Source organism: Amyelois transitella, chromosome 19 (assembly GCF_032362555.1).
Source record: "Amyelois transitella isolate CPQ chromosome 19, ilAmyTran1.1, whole genome shotgun sequence".
NCBI lineage: Eukaryota > Metazoa > Arthropoda > Insecta > Lepidoptera > Pyralidae > Amyelois > Amyelois transitella.
Genome location: NC_083522.1, coordinates 40,001 through 63,790, shown reverse-complemented (window position 1 = coordinate 63,790; position 23,790 = coordinate 40,001). Strand labels below are relative to the sequence as shown.

At 41.3% G+C, this 23,790-nt stretch overlaps 2 protein-coding genes across 2 annotated transcripts; both read left to right on the top strand.

Moving 5' to 3' along the window:
- The first annotated feature begins 923 nt into the window (after positions 1 to 923).
- On the top strand, positions 924 to 16,019 carry LOC106136586 (zwei Ig domain protein zig-8). Its single transcript, XM_013337180.2, has 7 exons — positions 924 to 1,066; positions 7,925 to 8,131; positions 8,227 to 8,573; positions 8,861 to 8,944; positions 9,148 to 9,282; positions 15,486 to 15,699; positions 15,886 to 16,019. The coding sequence occupies exons 2-7, from the start codon at positions 8,038 to 8,040 to the stop codon at positions 16,017 to 16,019; spliced, it is 1,008 nt and encodes a 335-aa protein (XP_013192634.2). The 5' UTR covers positions 924 to 1,066; positions 7,925 to 8,037.
- On the top strand, positions 10,075 to 11,526 carry LOC132902865 (uncharacterized). The gene has a single exon (XM_060949696.1). The coding sequence runs from the start codon at positions 10,330 to 10,332 to the stop codon at positions 11,524 to 11,526; it is 1,197 nt and encodes a 398-aa protein (XP_060805679.1). The 5' UTR covers positions 10,075 to 10,329.
- Positions 16,020 to 23,790: the final 7,771 nt, after the last annotated feature.

Here is a 23,790-nt window from a genome sequence, read left to right as displayed (position 1 = left end):
TTTTGGAATATAATTTTTCATCGACTGCACTTATCTCCACTGACAAGACCTTCGTCAAGAAACAGAAAGTGATTCCGCGAGTCACCTCGCTGCCCCAATATCACCGGCGAGCGGCGCGAGTGACGTCACACCGCCCCACTCCCCCCACCCCCACCCCCACCACCGGCGCCCGCACTTCAGCGCTACAGTCGATAAGGACCTCGGCTGAGCAAAGAGCTAAGCGCCTTTTTATGTACACTACATTTTTACTAGAAACTTTCAACTAAGTAAATTGAAAAATCTAGTTAGTTGAGGTCTGTTAGTATTTTTCGCGATGTTGTTAAGGCGTATGTACATGTGCGGTGCGATTGCAATAAGGACTGCTACATTTTTATGTTGTGTACATTGGCATGTGTTCTTATCATTTGATTTCTAATGATTCAATTATAATGATTTGATAACGTTTTTATGATATGTTTATCAATGGTTAAATGAAAACATTTGAAACACTTAGTTATTTCTTATTTTGTCTATCTTTAATTCAATACAGAACTAGATCAGTTTAGGTACCTAAACTGATCGAGTTCTGTATTGAATATATAGGTCAATTTAGTTCTTTTAATACCTGAAAATGATCCATTTTAATTTCTAGTTCCCATTATTAACTCTAGTCGCTTCGTTTAAAAACCTTACTCACCAAATCCAGTATCTATGGTCAAGGGCGTACCCCGGGCTCGTCTCGTAGCATTTCCAAGTGCTACGAAGAGCTACATCGTAGCAGCGTCTACGAGCGCTCGCGTAGCACCCGGCTCTGGGTGTACGTTACGGCCGCATCGGATCCCCGGCGCGCGGCGCGGGGCTCGTCCGTCAGTACCCCTGCGGCCTCCGCCGCGGACGCACGTGTTGCTGCTGCTGCCTCCGGACGCGCGGATCACGCTGCCGACGCGAGTGTTTTTGACGAAGTGACAGTGCGCTCGCGATGTGACCCTCTGGATTGCCCCCTCCCGGCGCACAGACCGGGATACGACACTGTGGAACACCACGAGCTAAATCTTGAGTCTTGTACCAGCAAGATAATACTTTTCAAGTAATTTGGCACTTTTATTATATTAAATTAAAACATTCTTCTTGCTCATTACATTTTTTTTAACAGTGATATAAGTCAATTGATTAAACCCATTGAAGACACATGATATACAATAAATAATTGAGTATTAAAAGTGAAATAATCAAATGATGAAAGTGATTTTTCCTTCATGACTATACTACCTTTAAACTTTATGTAAGTTAGAGTACCCATTATTTCTTTTATTTGGATAACCCTATATTGAAGCTTGTAAGTTGCCTAATTTAATACAAATTTAACGGGAACTTTATGGGTATTTCCGGCCCAGGCCGAATATTACCGTCGGAAGTTTAGTCATAAGCTCGACCAGCGGGTGGCTCCGGAGCGTTCGTCCGGAGAGTGAAGTCCGTTCATGTAGGCTTCGGGAGTTTTATGCATGAAATACATACATACATAAAATCACGCCTCTTTCCCGGAGGGGTAGGCAGAGACTACCTCTTTCCACTTGCCACGATCCCTGCATACTTCCTTTGCTTCATCCACATTCATAACTCTCTTCATGCAAGCTCGGCGGTTTCGGGTACTTTTGACCTGACCCTTTACCAGGACGTCCTTAATTTGATCAAGATATGTTCGTCTAGGTCTTCCCACCCCGACCTTTCCCTCCACACTCTCCATGTATATCTGCTTAGTCAACCTGTTTTCATTCATCCTCTCCACATGACCGAACCATCTCAACATTTGCATGAAATTATTTACGAATATGGATGAAGACTGCCTACCTCTCAGAGAAACATTTTTACATACACAATACATCTTTATCACTTAACGGGGTAGACAGAGCCAACAGTCTTGAAAAGACTGAAAGGCCACGTTCAGCTGTTCGGCTTAATGATGGAATTGAAGAAAAATATCCTTTGGGTAAAATGTTGATAGGTGATGTATGTTTTTAGAAATGGGCAAATCCGATTGGGTTCAGGCAGATGCACATTACAATAGTCTATTTACGATGAAAAAGAAACTATCGAGCACCACCGGTTGAGCAGAGTGTATTGATATTCAACGATCTGTCAGCTAGGTTACGGAAGGGACTACTTATCTCATTGAAATGTAGGAATGTAAATGATAACTGCATCCCACGATGTTGTCTTATGATAACTGGATTAAAAAATATTTAGGACAGTCGTTACGTCATTATCTCATGGTGGAACTCAAACCTTTGCTATAAGATAAACGAAGATAAAATAACAAACTGTAGTTAAAGTACTTACTTACTAGCACAAAACTTACAACTTTATTATTATTACTTGTTGGCCTCGTAACAACGTTTAACCAAGTAGACTCAATTCTGGCTAAAATACTAGACCCGTAATTATTTATAGTACTCCGGTGGTGTAACTTACTACAGAACTTCGCTACCAAAAAACCGTATTTTTAACTCTGTTCATTTCTTTGGGAGATGTAATTGCACAGCATCAAACTTTACATTACCCTTCATTTATCGTAAGCTCTACTTTTTTATTAAAAGGCATCAAATAATTTGAGTTCGCATGAACATAGAGTTGTGACAAAACGTTGAGGCGTGTCTGCAACATTGCTACGCTATAAATATTGACTGATGTTCCCATACCCTAAAAAGAGCGTTCAATAATTCAAAATGCATCCTGGTCGGCGACTCAAATGCCTAAATCATGGCAAAAGTAGCGGAACCTGCGATAGCTTATTGCATGCAACAATATAAGTCATTGAGAACTTGAATTGAACATACATATAATCACGTCTTTGTCCTTTGCGGGGTAGACAGAGCCAACAGTTTTCAAAAGACAGATAGACCACGTTCAGGTGTTTTGGCTTAATGATAGATTTGAGATTTTAACATGGTGGTAATCAAAAACCGATATGGACCTATAGCTTACAACTTTGGGAAACCTGCAGCGATTCACATCTCAATTTAAAAAAAATATATATTGTCGAGATTGACGAATATGTTAATGTGGAGACAGTTGAAAAAGAATGTACTTCTTAACTTATTTGTTAACTGCTTAAAAAATAAAGGGGGGAAACTTGAAGTCCACTCTTATCAACAAGCTTCTAGGCTACCTACAGTCGCGCCTACCAAAGCGGCTTAAGATAAAGAACATCGTTTTCTAAAAATAGGAGGAGGTGTTCCTATAAGAGAACACAGTCCAGTGTTTATAAAATGATAAAACGCTCTCATTGATAGAAGATGAAACTGGGACAAACAAGAAAACAAAATATTGATCGTCCGCAAGCAGCAAGCTCGACCGCGCCACGTGCGCGCTGTCGCTCACGAGCTCGTGATGGGACAACAATGTTTGCCTTACCCGTGTGTACGTACAAGGCGGCTAACCAACCTATGAGGTCCTAAAACGTAGCTACCGTTAAGCTTGAGAACGGTGCCTTGAGAGGGTGTCTCTTGTACTTCTTAAAAGTATAAAACACATTCAGTTTTTGATTTGGAAGAAATGACTTGGAACAAGGTCATCGTTACGCGAGGTCGGGGAATGGGTATAATAACATTACAATGCGAATACATTATCCTGTAATACGAGTATAACTGTACAGTAATCGACGCTGCTCAGCCTCGGGTCCAGCGAGGGCATCGTCGTGGTCCGGCGATATTCATCGCATACAGATTTATTTACTCAAATTCAGGTACATATATGAAAACGATAGTGAAAATTAATTATATAATACATAAATTAAAAATATATACTTATGTCATTCTTCAGTAAGAGCAGGACTAGAAAGAAAGAAAGAAAGAAAGAAAGAAAGAAAGAAAAATCGTTTATTTGTTACATTAACAAAATATAAATTAAATGCATGTTTTGTAAATTTAATTGATGAGCCTTAGAAAACTATTTAAATAAGAAAAAAAATAATAATAAAGAATCATACAAACTTTTGAGAAGAGATCTCTTCTGAGGATAAGTCCGCAATAGCCTATTTGACAAAGTTCTAAAAACTATCTTTGGGTATTTATTTGTTTAGAAAGGAGCCCAAAAATATACTTTTCTGTCTTTATTTTAGCTATTTTATTAAAAAATCGAAAAAGAAAATGCAATATTCAAATATGCCGCCAAAACGCTACTTTTACCCATAAGGCAGCCATGACATGCAGTGACGTAGATTTCGCATAAATATCATACAGAGCTTGTTGGTGTTTCCAATAGTTTTGATTTTCTCTTGTTTTATTTAACTTGTGCCACGTCATATGTGTGAAAATTATTAAAATGAGTTCCTATAAATGTTGTGGAGTGCCTCAATGCACTAATACAACAATAAAAACTCCTACGAAACTGTTTTTTTCTGTGGATCCAATGGATTTGAATATTCGCAAGACGTGGTTTTAGCTTGTTCGGCGTATACCTGATGATATATCACCAAACAAAAAAACACCAGAAGAAGACCATGGGAAGGCCACTTTGATGTGACTATTTACGAAGATAAGCTCTTATAACTTGTAATATATTGGAGGTTAGAATGCAATTTCCAACTGTTTGAGTACCAGCTAAATCTTTAGTTATGTTCAAAAATATGCTGTTTCATTACAGATAGAAAAAGATATGAAAAACTACTACCAGCAGAAAATGGGCTTTTGCAAGAAAATTATTTTACACGATGGACCCTTATTGCGTCCACTTTTGGTAGGTTTCGACTGTCAGTTTTCTCGAATTTGGTTTCCATTATTAAATACCTTTGTTATCTAAGCAATCCTGAGCGATAAAACACTTTCTTGAAAAATAATAGCGAACACCAAGGAACTGTACGACCCACAGTCTGTTTATGCGTAATCTACGTCATAATAGAAATAGCCATTTACGGTCGTTTTTAGCCACGTGACAGCTGCACAAAAAAAAAACATAATTTTTGGAGACGGATTTTGTTAAAATAATGCAATATTTTTATCTTGCGATATTACAAATCGCTCCAAAAAATAATATTAAGACTGATGACATAAAGATATTATATTTTTATTACACTCAAATAGCCTATTGTTACATTCTTGTTTTTCAATATTCTTGTAATTACTATTTTCTGCAATAAAGAATTTTAAAGAAACTTTCGAACATGCCAGTACTAGGGTTGTATGAATATATTCGATTAATTTTCTGAAACAAAAAGGACAATATTATTAAGTACTGAATCGTCATACCGATCAGTAAACTGATATTTCTTTTTAACGGAATAAGTGTAAACTCATGTTTTGTAAACCGCGTGAACATCATTAAGTACTAATAGGTATTCGAACTTACACTCAGATTTTTCTTATATAAACAGACTATAGAGTTTATATCTCCATAGGATTGTAAATGAGTTCCGAAACATTGCCATAACTATCGACCGGGGTTGCCAGCCACTCCGCGCCGGCGGGAGGCCGAGCGCGCGAGCGGGCTCGGGGCCATTGAAGCTAACTTCGGCGACTGTTATATTTCAAAGACGGTAAATGAATTGAATGAATTAAGTTTGAACAAATTGACTTTCTCGCGCCTCTAATGGAGCTCCAAGGTCGAGGGCGACTGAACCTCGACCTCTGAAGCACAGCAACTAAATGTTGACGAAAAGTTAAAATAACTTGTTCGTTACTAAAATGGCAAGCAATGAATTCTCATGGCCCATTATACTCACGTACTGTATCGTATCACCGTTCTGGGATTTCATTAGGATTCTCTTTTGAATTCAAATTATTCTGGTAACTCATTTATTTTCTCTCCACATACTTGATGTATGTTTGGCGACAACGCCAGCGAACTAGTGTCAACATGTCATTTACAGCGGTTTGATTTATGAGAGAACAGATGATGCCGAAGTGCGCATTTTATTACTTACTTATTTTCAGCATCGCCTTTTTAGTTCAAAGTCCCAACGCATATTTTATAGGGAGCACTATCATCACTATCACTACATATTAATCACTATTTACTCTGTCCGTGTATATGCACTTATCTCGGAAAATTGTGGACGGATTTGGTTCCCGTTTGAAATGTTAGATGCTACAAAGGGTCGCTAGTTATACTATTTTTCAAATTAAACTTTTATTTTGGACATTATTATCTCTGTTGTGAATTTGACTTTTGGTACATGTTTTTTATTACTACAAGAAAACTTTGTTCACAATTAATAAGGTCGAAAAAGGATATGAATTATTATGGCCGAATGAATTTATTACTTACATGACTGAATTTCGTTCTGTGACGTTATTTTCTAGGTTCTTCATTCAGGTTATTTTTCAGACTCCTTTTCGATACGTTGCATAATTGATGTATTAATTCTGGTCATATGACCCATTTCAACGGTTTAAAGGTTTCACTAAGCAATACAATACATACAATTTACATTTATTTATATAAGCTTCATCATTTATTGAAAATATCAATGTATATTTTAGAGTAACTTAATTAAATTTTTCTTTTTGTTGTACCTATTTGTAAAATTAGAGCAATCACTTTGGATTTTGAAGTATCTTAGAAGTTGAAGCGATAAAGTGCAGGAAACGACCAAATTGTCCGCGCAGAAGTCGGGTCTGCACCCGCAATACGTGGGGTAGGTAATACAGTAGGGGCTTTTGGGATAACGGGCAAGAAATGTTCCAATTCTGACGGACAGACTTCTGACACAGATAATGGGATATACAAAATAAAATCCCTATACTATGGGTGCTATAGTGAACTTTATTGTGTACATTGATTTACGTGTATCTAAATGAAATGTAGAACTGCCACTAGAACAAAGCTATTTCCGGAGTTAGTGCCGGACGCTTCTCGCACATTGCTGGGCACTATTGAAAATGACATAATTCAAATATATCCGCGGAATATGATTATGATGTATAAAAGCTGTGGCACAGCGTGTGACTCGCCGTGCGTCGGAGAGGCTCGTAAAAAACACATCAATCTCTGCGGCGGTGATCCATCACACGACCCGTCGCCCGCACGCGCCCCGCCCCCGCCAGCCCCGCCGTCACCCGCCGTCACCCGCCTCACCACGCGTCCCGCCGTTACGATAACCCTTTCGCATCACTTACAATAGCTAACAATCGTAAATGGCCGTCGCTCCGTACAATATTGCCTACAACTTGTTTCTCCAATTTAACGACACACTAAACTTTAATATAAATCTATTATACTATTACGGTTCGTTTCCATAGAGAAAAAAATATTGTAAATATATAAAGTTTGTAAATGAAAAATAAGCAATCGTATTGTCCAAGTAGACAATAAACATTGTGTTCATTGGTTTCAAGTAGCAAAAATATCCTAAATAAAACATTATGAATGGAATGAAAAACTTTGTGAGTTTCGCTGGAATAGTTTTTCGTCCCAGCACCTCGCAAAAATATTTCTGCCCCAATGTATGTCGAATAAGGTGACTCCTCTTTTAGGCGATGGGTTAGCAGCCTGCCACTATTTGAATGTCAATTCTATCATTAAACCAAACAGCTGAAATCAAAAATCAAACGACTCAAGGCCTAGCTTTTAGTCTTTTGATGACTGTTGGCTCTGTCAACCCCGCAGGAGATATAGACGTGGTAATTATGTTATGTATGTAATAGTGTACCAAATACAGGCACCAGACTCTTGTTTATTAATTCTAAAATGGTATATCTTTAAAAGTCTTTCACTAAGCTTAAGTTAAGTTAGATATAACTTTCATTGAATACAAAAATATTTAGTCGGTTCCATATGCAATTCGACTTAAAGAAACAAAAACGATTAAATCATTACAAACAACCTCATGAGTCCCTTCTTATTCTTTTAGCTACTCCCGTGGTTCAGGATCTCATTAATCCCTTCAAATTCTTATAGGTAATCCCGTGAATCAGAAGTTGTTTGAATTTTGAATGAAATTAAATTTCAGAAGGATGGAGGAGTGCGTCCGACCGCGCGACCCTCGCTAGAGGTCACATTGTGTTCTGCGCGCAGCGGGGCGTGTGGCGGGGCGTGCAGCGGACGGCACTGAGCAGCGGCGGAATGTGTGTCGCGCGGCCGCTGCTGGGCCTGGCGCTGCTCGCCGCGCTTGCGACCGCGGCCGGCGCGCCGCACCAGCCGGCACCGCGACACTATCGTATGTATTTTATTAATTATTAAATTAAGTGTTTATCGTTGTTATAAAATCTACTAATGGACCAAACTTGTACATGAGATACTATTTATAAACAGAGCGTCGAACACGCGGCATCGTGTCCGTGGAGACGCACACGGAGGGCGCGGAGAGCGGCGTGCTGGCGGCCGCGGGGGACGGCCTGGACGCGCTGCAGCTGGCCGAGGTGGCGGGCGTGCCGGCGTGGCGCGAGCTCTGGTTCGGCTCGCTGGACGCGCTGCACGCGCTGCGACAGCCCACCATCAACAACACCCAGGAGGACGTGGTCGCGCAGCTGGGCGCGCTCGCCTTCCTGCACTGCCCCGTGCGCAACCTCGGCGAGCGCGGCGTGTCGTGGGTGCGGCGGAGAGACTGGCACATCATCAGCTCGGGCGTGCTCATGTACACCAACGACGAGCGCTTCCAGGTACGAGTACAGAAGACTAAGAGTTCTCACTGAAGGGATTGTACGTTGTCTCTTGGAATAACCGATTATAATGAGGCTGTTGTAAATGTAGTATCCCGTAGCAATTATTTACTCACGAAAAATAGAGAACAGGGAAAATTCAAAAATATAAAGCCGAAAAGTGACACGAACTCATGAGCTGAATAGTTATTTTATTTTCTCAATGGATTTTCTTCTTCTGTTAAAGCCGTATTAAACCACAGCAGGATGTAGACCGTAGATTTATATTTTAAAATAATCCCCCGCAGGTCCTACACAGCGAGGGATCTGATGACTGGATCTTGCAAATCAAATATGTTCAGAAGAGAGACAACGGCACCTACGAATGTCAAGTGAGTATAGATAACAATTTGACTGTTCTCCTTCATTCAAGTGTATTCCTAGCTGCCGTAAGCGTTATTCGATCCGCAACTATAAGGCTAGCGGTTTATTGCTTTATTTATTTAGCTTCTATTCCTTTAACATTCACGAACAGCCACATATCTCCCAATATATAGTTTAGTGTATGATGTGTGTGTGTGTGTGTGTGGTGCAGGTGTCGACGGGCGCGGGCACGCTGTCGCGGCTGGTGCACCTGCACATCGCGGTGCCCGAGGCCTTCATCCTGGGCGCCGACGAGCACCACGTGGACGCCGGCTCCGCCATCAACCTCGTCTGCATCATAGAGAAGGTGTGTAATTATTGTCAACTCTCTCTCATCTCTGTGTGTTCCCGGTTGCACCCTCCACAGAAGTGTTGTGAGGTTAGACTAAGTACCTATTTAATCTTCTATTATGTTAATCTTTGTACCACCTATATAATTGTGTTATTCCTTCAAATATAGTAGTATTATTCGAGCATTCACTCGTTTCATTTACCTGACTACGTCACACCCTTATATGGCGACCCTGCCTATGGAATCTTCCACCGCGCCGCGAATTTGAGACGTTACTCGTGTAATCGTTAATAAGGACAATGGAAAACTACCAGTTCTATCTTTGTTTCGGACTAAACGCTAGTGTACACGTGAATAAAAAATTTCACAAAAATAATGGGCTCCCCACAGTCTAAAGAAGAAACCCTGGTCATCCAGAATGCTGCGGCTGGCGATAATAAAGCAACTACAGAACAAATTCGTTTTCATATGAGCACCACAAATATTATCCTGTGTGTTATCCTGTTAATTATACTGTGTGGCGTGCTGTTCTTCATATATCGACTATATAGAAAATGCCATAGAAAATGGATTGTTAAGGAGATAAATCGGGCGACTATAAGAAGATCACTTTTCCGGCGACAGTTGGAAGACCTTAACCCACCCCAAAAAATCTATTCAAAAGAAATGGTGTAAAAAATAAATAAAAATAAAAGTGCATAAATATATTTCAAAAGTGAAAATTTATTATATAAAAATAAATATTAAAAAAAAAAAAAAGTGAAAATAATAAAATACAATAATCTACTTAAAAAAAAAAAAAAAAAAAGTATCTTAAATATATAATCAAATATCCTAATAATAATTTTATGTACGAGATATAGGTCACCGGTAAGGAATGCAGCGACTTTCCATATACGGACGGACGGATGATGCACTGTGACTGAACTTTGGACTTGATAGTGTTAATTGTAATCGCGATTATATTTTAAAGTCTATTTTTATTTATTTTTTAATGTGTTATGTTCTTTATGTGCACAGGTACAAGAATATTTTACTCTACGTTATGGTGGTAAGTGACTAATGGAAACTATTATATCATTGTATGAGGAATTAAAGAAAATTAGAGTATATTTAATTAAATTAGGAGCCAGTCGAAGAACGGAAAAAGTGTTAGTAAACAAATTAAATGAGATTAATGCAATCTATGAGAAATATGAGACGTGGCTGATAGGTTTTGAAGAAAAACTTAAGAGAAAATATTATAGTTCGGATGATATTATATTAATCAAAAATTATTGTAGTCGATTTTTAGAGTTACATGAAAATATTTTAGTGTTGTGTAATAGTGATAAGCCGAAGTCATCGTTCAACATGAATTCTTTTGATTTAAAAACGGCGTTAAATCTTTTACCTATTATGACAAATGAGGAGTCGAATACAAAACAGTTGATTGATAACATTGAATATTATAATACTTTATTGAAAGAAGATACATGTAAACAAAATTTAATTAATTTCGTATTAAAAAGTAGGCTTTCTCCTGAAGCTAAGTTAAAATTAAAATCAAAATATGAATCAGTTAATGAGTTAATTATTGATATGAGAAATGTATTATTGTGTAAGAAAGCTGCAACGGCAATACAAAATAAATTACAAAAAATTAGACAAAATGACTTGTCAATTGCTGACTATGGTAAAGAAATAACGGAACTATTTGTTGATTTAACGATAACGCAAGCTGACGGGAATGATCAATGCTATAAAATATTAAAACCTATTAATGAAAAAATGGCTGTTAAGCAATTTGCTGACGGCTTGCGTAATCGTCGACTTAGTACGATTATTTCTGCCAGGAATTATAGTTCACTTAAAGATGCTGTACAGGCAGCCCAAGATGAAGAAGTATCAATTCCTTCAACATCTGGAGAAATCATGGGTATGTACAAGAAACCATACCATAATAAATATTTCAACAATGGTTCAAATTATTATAGAAGCTGGCGTGGAGGACGTTGCCGCTATCCTGTACATAGAGGAAGAGCTCGAGGACAGCAAGCAGCTCATCTAGCTTCTCGAGGACAAGGGTCACGAGGTCAGTACACGCGAGGAAGTAGCGGAGGTCCACAGCAGAGAGGTAAATTTTTTAATTCAACTAGAGGAAATCAAGGGATGCGTAATAATCGTAATATTCATTTAATGCATGATAATGATAATAATAATTTCGAAAAATTTGAAGAGTCAGAACTTTCTTTGAATCAGTTTTTTCGTGAGGAATAGTGAAAAATTTATTTTAGCCAGTGATAGTAATTGTTATATTTCTTTACTTTCATCATCATGTAATAATTATAACAAAAAATATTTTTTAGTAGATTCTGGAGCATCAATATCGGCATGTACGTATAAACATGCTATAGAATGTAACATTCCAATCCATAAGGAGAATGTAACAATCAACGGTTTAGGTGGAAGTGTACAAGCAATAGGATACTTATTTTTACCATTAACTTTTAATAATGAAACATTCAATCATAAGTTTTTTGTTTTTCAAAATTTACCAATTAAAGGAAGTGGAATTTTAGGCCGTGATTTTTTAAATAGATGCAAAGCTCAATTAGACTTCAGTAAAAATACTTTGACATTATTTATTAATTCGAAAATTACTTTACCTTTAATAAATACATGTAATGTTATTTTTGAGATCCCAGCTAGAAGCGAGTCAATACATTTTATACATACGGACATTAATGAAGATTGTGTCATATTATCTCAAGAAATAAAACATGGTATATTTTTAGCAAGTTCCATATGTTCACCAAAAGATGGATTGATTCCTGTTAGAATACTTAATGTTACTGAAAATGATGTTCAACTCACAGAAATAAATCCAAAAATTGATAAAGTTAGTAACTATAATATTTGTGAATTTGAAAAGTCAACGACCGATTCAAATAGAGTGAAAAAACCTTTCTCATTAATGAAATTGCAACATTTAAATATTGAGGAACAAAAAACTATTGAGAACATTTGCGCTAAATATTCAGATATATTTTACCTCCCTGGTGATAAATTAAGTACTACTGATGTATACACACATACTATTTCTGTCAAACCTAATACAAATCCAATCTTTTCAAAACAATATCGTTTGCCATACTCTCAAAAGGACGAAATTAAACGCCAAATTGATAAAATGTTAGAGGAAGGGATAATTGAACCTAGCAAGAGCGATTGGTCTAGTCCAATACTGTTAGTACCTAAAAAATCAGATTCAACAGGAGACAAAAAATGGAGGCTTGTCGTAGATTATAGGAAATTGAATAATCAGATTGAAGACGATAAATTCCCACTACCAGATATTACTGAAATTCTGGACTCGTTGTCAGGTAGCATTTATTTCACACATTTAGACTTGCATCAAGGATACTATAATGTTAATTTAGATGAAAACAGTAGAAAATTTACAGCTTTCCATTCAGGACAGTATCAGATGACACGTATGCCAATGGGACTTAAAACTAGCCCAAGTTCATTTTCCAGAATGATTACATTGGCAATGGCTGGTCTAAATTATGAAAAATGTCTAATTTATTTAGATGACTTAATTGTTTTTGGCCGTAATTTAACAATTCATAATAAAAATTTACAAGATGTTTTTGAAAGATTACGTCAGGTCAATTTAAAATTGAACCCAGTAAAATGCGATTTTCTTAAAAAAGAAATTTTGTATTTAGGTCATGTGATTTCTAATGAAGGTATAATGCCGGATCCTGCAAAAATATCTGCAGTACAAAATTATCCAGTTCCTACAAATTCAGACGAAGTAAAAAGATTTGTAGCTTTCACGAATTACTATAGAAAATTCATACCAAAATTTGCAGAAATCGCATATCCTTTAAATAAATTAACTAGAAAAGGCGTACCATTTGAATGGAATACCGAAAGTCAAAACTCTTTTGAAAAACTAAAAGAACTACTAATAAGCCCACCTGTGTTACAGTATCCCGATTTTTCGGAACAAAATAAATTTATAGTACAAACTGATGCTTCAAATAATGCTATAGGAGCAATTTTATCAAACAAAAATGGACGACCAATAGCTTATGCTAGTAGGAGCTTAAATAAAGGTGAAAAGAATTATCCAGTGATAGAAAAAGAATTGCTAGCAATAGTATGGGCTGTGAAGTATTTTCGTCCATATTTATATGGACGCCCATTTAAAATACTGACAGACCATAAACCACTAGTATACTTGTTCAATATGAGAGATCCTTCGAGTAGGCTCATGAAATTTAGAATCATATTAGAGGAATATAATTTTGAAGTAGAATATGTTAAAGGTTCTGAAAATGCAGCTGCAGATGCATTGTCTAGAATCACATTAAATGATTTAAAAGAAATGCACGAAAGTGTTATTAATGTTATGACAAGAGCGGGCGCAAGAAAATTAAATAAACTAGATTCATCGGTAGATATGGATGCTTTAGACTTGAGGCCTGATCAACCAAAGGTCGTAAGTACCCATATAAGACCGAAAGAATCAGTAGAATTAAAACTTATTGATATTAAGGGACTAAAACAATTTAAAAAAGAGGGAATTATCACAAAAGAAAATAAAATATTATGCTATATTGAAAGTAAAAGAACAATTTATGTGAAATTTCTAGATTCTCAATCACAAATGACGCGAGGCGAATTTGTGAGAGATTTAGATAATTTTTGTAATTTATTAAAGTTAGAAGAAATATACATATTAAAGAGTAAAGATAATGAAATTTTTATAGAAAAATTATTAGATAAAATAAAAAACGATAAGAATAGGTCCGGACCGCGTATATGTATTTTAAGTAATGTAAAAAGAATTGAGAATAAACATGATAGAAAAATAATTTTAAATGATTTTCATCTCTTGCCTAGCAGTGGCCATGCTGGTATGAGAAGAATGTCAAACAACATAAAGAAATATTATTTCTGGCCTGGTATTGATAAAGATGTTAGAGAATTTGTAAAACGTTGCGACAGTTGTCAACGTCAAAAACATTCAATACCAAAGAAAGAACCAATGGAAATTACTAGTACAGCGCATACTGCATTTGAAAAAGTATTCTTAGATCTTGTTGGTCCTTTGGAAAGAGATAATGATAATTATTCTTATATACTAACGTGTCAATGCGAACTGACATAATATGTAGAAGGTTATCCCTTAATTTCCAAAAAAGCTGATGAAGTAGCAAGATCGTTTGTTAATAATTTTATTCTCAGGTATGGTGTGCCAAAATGTATAGCTACAGATAGAGGGAAGGAGTTTTTATCAGAAATTTTTCAAGAGGTATGTAAATTATTAAATATTAAACAACTCAACTCAACAGCCCACCATCACGAGTCCATAGGAGCTCTGGAAGTCACTCACAAACATTTGAATGCGTTTCTACGTATTCAAACAGAGAATCACCCGGAGATGTGGAGTAAGTGGATTCCTTTTTGGTGTTTCTCTTACAATACAGGAGTTCATACTGAAACAGATTTCACCCCGTACGAGTTGGTGTTTGGTAAGAAATGTTCTCTCCCTAGTAATCTGACAAATGATGTAGAACCTCTTTATAATTATGAGAGCTATCCACATGAATTGAAATACCGTTTGCAACTTTCTCAAAAAGAGGCTAGAAATAATTTGTTAAGAAGTAAGATAATAAATAAGTATGGTAAAATAGACATTGTACATAAAAACCGTACAAAACCTTATTATAAAACGTAAAAAATAGATTATATTTTATCAATTTGACTGTAAAAAAAAAATATATTATATAAATTCATTTTTTTTTTCAATAAGTGCGGTGATGTGAGGTTAGACTAAGTACCTATTTAATCTTCTATTATGTTAATCTTTGTACCACCTATATAATTGTGTTATTCCTTCAAATATAGTAGTATTATTCGAGCATTCACTCGTTTCATTTACCTGACTACGTCACACCCTTATAGTGTTTCCGGGCCCTGTTATGTAAGCCTTAATATCGCATTAAATGTCTCCAGACATGTATTTAATCCCAAGCATTAAAGGTGGTCAATGCTCTACCAGGTGACTATACGAACAAGTGGATGATCTGAATTACAGGCAATCTACTCCATATTACTTTTACGTTATTGAGTCAAGGTATGCCCCCCAACTTCTGGATGATATTCTGAGGCATCATAGAGTTCATATGGAAAAAATAAATACAATGATGTTAATGTTCCAGAGTCCAGTGCCGCCACAGTACGTATTTTGGTATCACAACGCGCGGATGATCAACTACGACGCGGCGCGCGGCGTGTCGGTGTCCACGGAGCCGGGCGCCAAGACTCAGAGCACGCTGAGCATCCGCGCCGCCGCGCCCGCGCACTCCGGCAACTACACGTGCGCCGCCGCCAACACCGAGCCCGCGCACATCTACGTCTACGTCTCTGAAGGCAGTGAGTTTTCATGCTCGTTTTGATGATGTTCCTTAATCATGACGATGTACGCAGAGATATTACTAGGTTCTTACGTCGTACACGGTACTTAAAGTAGAGAAATAAAAAAAGAATTGAAATGTTATGCTCAGCCAAAGAATAATTGATGATATATACTGTATTTTATTATTATATATTTCACTTCAGGTGACAAGATGGCAGCAACGTTAAGTCGCAACAAGAGCGCGGGCGCGCGCGCGCGGCCGCCCGTCGCCGCGCTCGTCGCGGTCGCCGCGCTCGCCGCCGCCGCGCTTCCCAGGCCGCGCCTCTCCAGTGGCTAGTGCAAGCAAAGTGCTCACAATGTACTCTTGAATCAGTGATGACATTACAGGCTTCTACAAGAAGTGATGACGTCACCCCTGTATACGCGTTTGCTCACAGAACCGGTTGTTAAATTACAAAGTGATTACTGACAAAATATGAAATAAATTCTTTGACGCATTAAAACATGCTTCATGAAATAAGTGATGTGAACTAAATGTGTTGCGCCGATAACTAAGTACGTTAATTATTTTTTATTCGAGAAAGTATGTTGTTCCAGTCTAACGTGGAACTTTATTAATGTTATTGTAAATAAAAGTATAAGAACTTAATTTGTATAGCTATACTTAACTTCTAACAAAGACTCAACTCTCTCATTGCAAGGCTCCTTGTCTGCAATTTTATATCATGCTATTAAGGATGTTCAAAACATATATTATATCTTATAACAATTACAATTGAAAGCATTTTTCACAGACAATCATAATCTGTAAAAAGTAAAAAAAAAACGTTACATAATGACGAGGAGCCTAAGCACGAGTAGAGAATTTACGTAATATTGTACAGTCCTGACATTCCAAGAAGTAAACGAATTTGAATTATTATTAAGTTTGTCTTTTTTAAGGAAACTATAAGGAGTAAATTGTCTCAGATCAAAATAGCCCAAACCAAATTAAAGTAAGATTCCTGGCACCAAAAGAAAATATAGAACCACTGCATATTTTACCAATGGATGTCGTAAAAGGCGACTAAGGACTTATTAACATGTAATTCTTCTTTTAGGCAGTGGACTAGCGCTGTCACTATTTCTCTCACAATCTCAATTTTATCATTACGCCAAACAGGTATACATGACCTATCGATCATTTTAAGACATTTGGCTCTGTCTTCCCCGCAAGGGATAAAGACGTGATTAAATGTATGTATGTATATATAGGTCCGTGCCGGCAACCGCACAGGTCATATAGCTCGAAAGACTCATGTCCAAAAATATAATAATTCTTATATTATAGAATAATAATAATATTAAAGTAGAAAGGTTAGAAAAGCATTCATAAAACTAGCGCATTTAGAGGTACGTCTAACAATTCAATCGTTTATAATCACTTCATAGATGGCAGTGCTCACAGAATTAAACGCGCTATGGTTTCGCAAATTCAAACTATTGCAGGACAAAAATTTCCCGGGGGGGCGGGTTAGGTTAAGGGCGGGTTAGGTTAAGGGCGGGTTAGGTTAAGGGCGGGTTAGGTTAAGGGCGGGTTAGGTTAAGGGCGGGTTAGGTTAAGGGCGGGTTAGGTTAAGGGCGGGTTAGGTTAAGGGCGGGTTAGGTTAAGGGCGGGTTAGGTTAAGGGCGGGTTAGGTTAAGGGCGGGTTAGGTTAAGGGCGGGTTAGGTTAAGGGCGGGTTAGGTTAAGGGCGGGTTAGGTTAAGGGCGGGTTAGGTTAAGGGCGGGTTAGGTTAAGGGCGGGTTAGGTTAAGGGCGGGTTAGGTTAAGGGCGGGTTAGGTTAAGGGCGGGTTAGGTTAAGGGCGGGTTAGGTTAAGGGCGGGTTAGGTTAAGGGCGGGTTAGGTTAAGGGCGGGTTAGGTTAAGGGCGGGTTAGGTTAAGGGCGGGTTAGGTTAAGGGCGGGTTAGGTTAAGGGCGGGTTAGGTTAAGGGCGGGTTAGGTTAAGGGCGGGTTAGGTTAAGGGCGGGTTAGGTTAAGGGCGGGTTAGGTTAAGGGCGGGTTAGGTTAAGGGCGGGTTAGGTTAAGGGCGGGTTAGGTTAAGGGCGGGTTAGGTTAAGGGCGGGTTAGGTTAAGGGCGGGTTAGGTTAAGGGCGGGTTAGGTTAAGGGCGGGTTAGGTTAAGGGCGGGTTAGGTTAAGGGCGGGTTAGGTTAAGGGCGGGTTAGGTTAAGGGCGGGTTAGGTTAAGGGCGGGTTAGGTTAAGGGCGGGTTAGGTTAAGGGCGGGTTAGGTTAAGGGCGGGTTAGGTTAAGGGCGGGTTAGGTTAAGGGCGGGTTAGGTTAAGGGCGGGTTAGGTTAAGGGCGGGTTAGGTTAAGGGCGGGTTAGGTTAAGGGCGGGTTAGGTTAAGGGCGGGTTAGGTTAAGGGCGGGTTAGGTTAAGGGCGGGTTAGGTTAAGGGCGGGTTAGGTTAAGGGCGGGTTAGGTTAAGGGCGGGTTAGGTTAAGGGCGGGTTAGGTTAAGGGCGGGTTAGGTTAAGGGCGGGTTAGGTTAAGGGCGGGTTAGGTTAAGGGCGGGTTAGGTTAAGGGCGGGTTAGGTTAAGGGCGGGTTAGGTTAAGGGCGGGTTAGGTTAAGGGCGGGTTAGGTTAAGGGCGGGTTAGGTTAAGGGCGGGTTAGGTTAAGGGCGGGTTAGGTTAAGGGCGGGTTAGGTTAAGGGCGGGTTAGGTTAAGGGCGGGTTAGGTTAAGGGCGGGTTAGGTTAAGGGCGGGTTAGGTTAAGGGCGGGTTAGGTTAAGGGCGGGTTAGGTTAAGGGCGGGTTAGGTTAAGGGCGGGTTAGGTTAAGGGCGGGTTAGGTTAAGGGCGGGTTAGGTTAAGGGCGGGTTAGGTTAAGGGCGGGTTAGGTTAAGGGCGGGTTAGGTTAAGGGCGGGTTAGGTTAAGGGCGGGTTAGGTTAAGGGCGGGTTAGGTTAAGGGCGGGTTAGGTTAAGGGCGGGTTAGGTTAAGGGCGGGTTAGGTTAAGGGCGGGTTAGGTTAAGGGCGGGTTAGGTTAAGGGCGGGTTAGGTTAAGGGCGGGTTAGGTTAAGGGCGGGTTAGGTTAAGGGCGGGTTAGGTTAAGGGCGGGTTAGGTTAAGGGCGGGTTAGGTTAAGGGCGGGTTAGGTTAAGGGCGGGTTAGGTTAAGGGCGGGTTAGGTTAAGGGCGGGTTAGGTTAAGGGCGGGTTAGGTTAAGGGCGGGTTAGGTTAAGGGCGGGTTAGGTTAAGGGCGGGTTAGGTTAAGGGCGGGTTAGGTTAAGGGCGGGTTAGGTTAAGGGCGGGTTAGGTTAAGGGCGGGTTAGGTTAAGGGCGGGTTAGGTTAAGGGCGGGTTAGGTTAAGGGCGGGTTAGGTTAAGGGCGGGTTAGGTTAAGGGCGGGTTAGGTTAAGGGCGGGTTAGGTTAAGGGCGGGTTAGGTTAAGGGCGGGTTAGGTTAAGGGCGGGTTAGGTTAAGGGCGGGTTAGGTTAAGGGCGGGTTAGGTTAAGGGCGGGTTAGGTTAAGGGCGGGTTAGGTTAAGGGCGGGTTAGGTTAAGGGCGGGTTAGGTTAAGGGCGGGTTAGGTTAAGGGCGGGTTAGGTTAAGGGCGGGTTAGGTTAAGGGCGGGTTAGGTTAAGGGCGGGTTAGGTTAAGGGCGGGTTAGGTTAAGGGCGGGTTAGGTTAAGGGCGGGTTAGGTTAAGGGCGGGTTAGGTTAAGGGCGGGTTAGGTTAAGGGCGGGTTAGGTTAAGGGCGGGTTAGGTTAAGGGCGGGTTAGGTTAAGGGCGGGTTAGGTTAAGGGCGGGTTAGGTTAAGGGCGGGTTAGGTTAAGGGCGGGTTAGGTTAAGGGCGGGTTAGGTTAAGGGCGGGTTAGGTTAAGGGCGGGTTAGGTTAAGGGCGGGTTAGGTTAAGGGCGGGTTAGGTTAAGGGCGGGTTAGGTTAAGGGCGGGTTAGGTTAAGGGCGGGTTAGGTTAAGGGCGGGTTAGGTTAAGGGCGGGTTAGGTTAAGGGCGGGTTAGGTTAAGGGCGGGTTAGGTTAAGGGCGGGTTAGGTTAAGGGCGGGTTAGGTTAAGGGCGGGTTAGGTTAAGGGCGGGTTAGGTTAAGGGCGGGTTAGGTTAAGGGCGGGTTAGGTTAAGGGCGGGTTAGGTTAAGGGCGGGTTAGGTTAAGGGCGGGTTAGGTTAAGGGCGGGTTAGGTTAAGGGCGGGTTAGGTTAAGGGCGGGTTAGGTTAAGGGCGGGTTAGGTTAAGGGCGGGTTAGGTTAAGGGCGGGTTAGGTTAAGGGCGGGTTAGGTTAAGGGCGGGTTAGGTTAAGGGCGGGTTAGGTTAAGGGCGGGTTAGGTTAAGGGCGGGTTAGGTTAAGGGCGGGTTAGGTTAAGGGCGGGTTAGGTTAAGGGCGGGTTAGGTTAAGGGCGGGTTAGGTTAAGGGCGGGTTAGGTTAAGGGCGGGTTAGGTTAAGGGCGGGTTAGGTTAAGGGCGGGTTAGGTTAAGGGCGGGTTAGGTTAAGGGCGGGTTAGGTTAAGGGCGGGTTAGGTTAAGGGCGGGTTAGGTTAAGGGCGGGTTAGGTTAAGGGCGGGTTAGGTTAAGGGCGGGTTAGGTTAAGGGCGGGTTAGGTTAAGGGCGGGTTAGGTTAAGGGCGGGTTAGGTTAAGGGCGGGTTAGGTTAAGGGCGGGTTAGGTTAAGGGCGGGTTAGGTTAAGGGCGGGTTAGGTTAAGGGCGGGTTAGGTTAAGGGCGGGTTAGGTTAAGGGCGGGTTAGGTTAAGGGCGGGTTAGGTTAAGGGCGGGTTAGGTTAAGGGCGGGTTAGGTTAAGGGCGGGTTAGGTTAAGGGCGGGTTAGGTTAAGGGCGGGTTAGGTTAAGGGCGGGTTAGGTTAAGGGCGGGTTAGGTTAAGGGCGGGTTAGGTTAAGGGCGGGTTAGGTTAAGGGCGGGTTAGGTTAAGGGCGGGTTAGGTTAAGGGCGGGTTAGGTTAAGGGCGGGTTAGGTTAAGGGCGGGTTAGGTTAAGGGCGGGTTAGGTTAAGGGCGGGTTAGGTTAAGGGCGGGTTAGGTTAAGGGCGGGTTAGGTTAAGGGCGGGTTAGGTTAAGGGCGGGTTAGGTTAAGGGCGGGTTAGGTTAAGGGCGGGTTAGGTTAAGGGCGGGTTAGGTTAAGGGCGGGTTAGGTTAAGGGCGGGTTAGGTTAAGGGCGGGTTAGGTTAAGGGCGGGTTAGGTTAAGGGCGGGTTAGGTTAAGGGCGGGTTAGGTTAAGGGCGGGTTAGGTTAAGGGCGGGTTAGGTTAAGGGCGGGTTAGGTTAAGGGCGGGTTAGGTTAAGGGCGGGTTAGGTTAAGGGCGGGTTAGGTTAAGGGCGGGTTAGGTTAAGGGCGGGTTAGGTTAAGGGCGGGTTAGGTTAAGGGCGGGTTAGGTTAAGGGCGGGTTAGGTTAAGGGCGGGTTAGGTTAAGGGCGGGTTAGGTTAAGGGCGGGTTAGGTTAAGGGCGGGTTAGGTTAAGGGCGGGTTAGGTTAAGGGCGGGTTAGGTTAAGGGCGGGTTAGGTTAAGGGCGGGTTAGGTTAAGGGCGGGTTAGGTTAAGGGCGGGTTAGGTTAAGGGCGGGTTAGGTTAAGGGCGGGTTAGGTTAAGGGCGGGTTAGGTTAAGGGCGGGTTAGGTTAAGGGCGGGTTAGGTTAAGGGCGGGTTAGGTTAAGGGCGGGTTAGGTTAAGGGCGGGTTAGGTTAAGGGCGGGTTAGGTTAAGGGCGGGTTAGGTTAAGGGCGGGTTAGGTTAAGGGCGGGTTAGGTTAAGGGCGGGTTAGGTTAAGGGCGGGTTAGGTTAAGGGCGGGTTAGGTTAAGGGCGGGTTAGGTTAAGGGCGGGTTAGGTTAAGGGCGGGTTAGGTTAAGGGCGGGTTAGGTTAAGGGCGGGTTAGGTTAAGGGCGGGTTAGGTTAAGGGCGGGTTAGGTTAAGGGCGGGTTAGGTTAAGGGCGGGTTAGGTTAAGGGCGGGTTAGGTTAAGGGCGGGTTAGGTTAAGGGCGGGTTAGGTTAAGGGCGGGTTAGGTTAAGGGCGGGTTAGGTTAAGGGCGGGTTAGGTTAAGGGCGGGTTAGGTTAAGGGCGGGTTAGGTTAAGGGCGGGTTAGGTTAAGGGCGGGTTAGGTTAAGGGCGGGTTAGGTTAAGGGCGGGTTAGGTTAAGGGCGGGTTAGGTTAAGGGCGGGTTAGGTTAAGGGCGGGTTAGGTTAAGGGCGGGTTAGGTTAAGGGCGGGTTAGGTTAAGGGCGGGTTAGGTTAAGGGCGGGTTAGGTTAAGGGCGGGTTAGGTTAAGGGCGGGTTAGGTTAAGGGCGGGTTAGGTTAAGGGCGGGTTAGGTTAAGGGCGGGTTAGGTTAAGGGCGGGTTAGGTTAAGGGCGGGTTAGGTTAAGGGCGGGTTAGGTTAAGGGCGGGTTAGGTTAAGGGCGGGTTAGGTTAAGGGCGGGTTAGGTTAAGGGCGGGTTAGGTTAAGGGCGGGTTAGGTTAAGGGCGGGTTAGGTTAAGGGCGGGTTAGGTTAAGGGCGGGTTAGGTTAAGGGCGGGTTAGGTTAAGGGCGGGTTAGGTTAAGGGCGGGTTAGGTTAAGGGCGGGTTAGGTTAAGGGCGGGTTAGGTTAAGGGCGGGTTAGGTTAAGGGCGGGTTAGGTTAAGGGCGGGTTAGGTTAAGGGCGGGTTAGGTTAAGGGCGGGTTAGGTTAAGGGCGGGTTAGGTTAAGGGCGGGTTAGGTTAAGGGCGGGTTAGGTTAAGGGCGGGTTAGGTTAAGGGCGGGTTAGGTTAAGGGCGGGTTAGGTTAAGGGCGGGTTAGGTTAAGGGCGGGTTAGGTTAAGGGCGGGTTAGGTTAAGGGCGGGTTAGGTTAAGGGCGGGTTAGGTTAAGGGCGGGTTAGGTTAAGGGCGGGTTAGGTTAAGGGCGGGTTAGGTTAAGGGCGGGTTAGGTTAAGGGCGGGTTAGGTTAAGGGCGGGTTAGGTTAAGGGCGGGTTAGGTTAAGGGCGGGTTAGGTTAAGGGCGGGTTAGGTTAAGGGCGGGTTAGGTTAAGGGCGGGTTAGGTTAAGGGCGGGTTAGGTTAAGGGCGGGTTAGGTTAAGGGCGGGTTAGGTTAAGGGCGGGTTAGGTTAAGGGCGGGTTAGGTTAAGGGCGGGTTAGGTTAAGGGCGGGTTAGGTTAAGGGCGGGTTAGGTTAAGGGCGGGTTAGGTTAAGGGCAGGTTCGGTTAGGTTAGGTTAGGTTAGGTTAGGTTAGGTTAGGTTAGGTTAGGTTAGGTTAGGTTAGGTTAGGTTAGGTTAGGTTAGGTTAGGTTAGGTTAGGTTAGGTTAGGTTAGGTTAGGTTTTTTTTTTTTTTTTTTCAATTTTCCTCTGGGTGTTACACCACACCCAGAGGGAGTTTATTGCCAATATTTTCTGTCATGGGTGGGACAGAGACATTTTCAGACAGTATTATTTACATAGTGTGTGACAATTGACTTAACTTAATTTCTACACATAGTCTGCTTCTTATTATACGATTTAATGTTGTTTATCAGAATCTTTTTTGTCATAAGTGTAGTTTTCTAAGTTCTAATATCTATTATACATTTCCTTAGTCTTAATTCTATTACTTAATACAATTGTCTTAAAATACTGTTATTATTTGTTTGTCTATCTATTTCTTTCTTTACAATTCGTCACGTTTTATAATAATATCGGCTATAACATTATAATCAACTTTGATACATTAGTATCAGTTTTTCGTTCTGTAGCGCGATTTCGCTATTTACTTAAGTTTTATTAGTTATCTAAATCATTTAGTTAGATTTACATTGTCATAATTTCCATTTTCTATACTGTAGTCTTACTTGTAATATCTAATTATATTACTCTAGTTTACGTCAGGTTAATATAAAAAGCATTTAATTATTGTTTACTTATTACTAATTCTTAAACCTATTACCTTAGTCTTATGTTATTTTAAAATTACAAGTATCACCATACAATTAATTATTTTCCAGGGTAGATTTATAAAATTTGACATAAACAATTAAATACCCACGTCTTCGCTCCAACGGATGGTAATTATCCGTTGATGCGGAGCCTTTGTTTACATATTTATATTGTTGTCGTAATTTTGTATTTGACCTCCACGACGTGCCACGACATGCCGTGAATTATTGCCTTT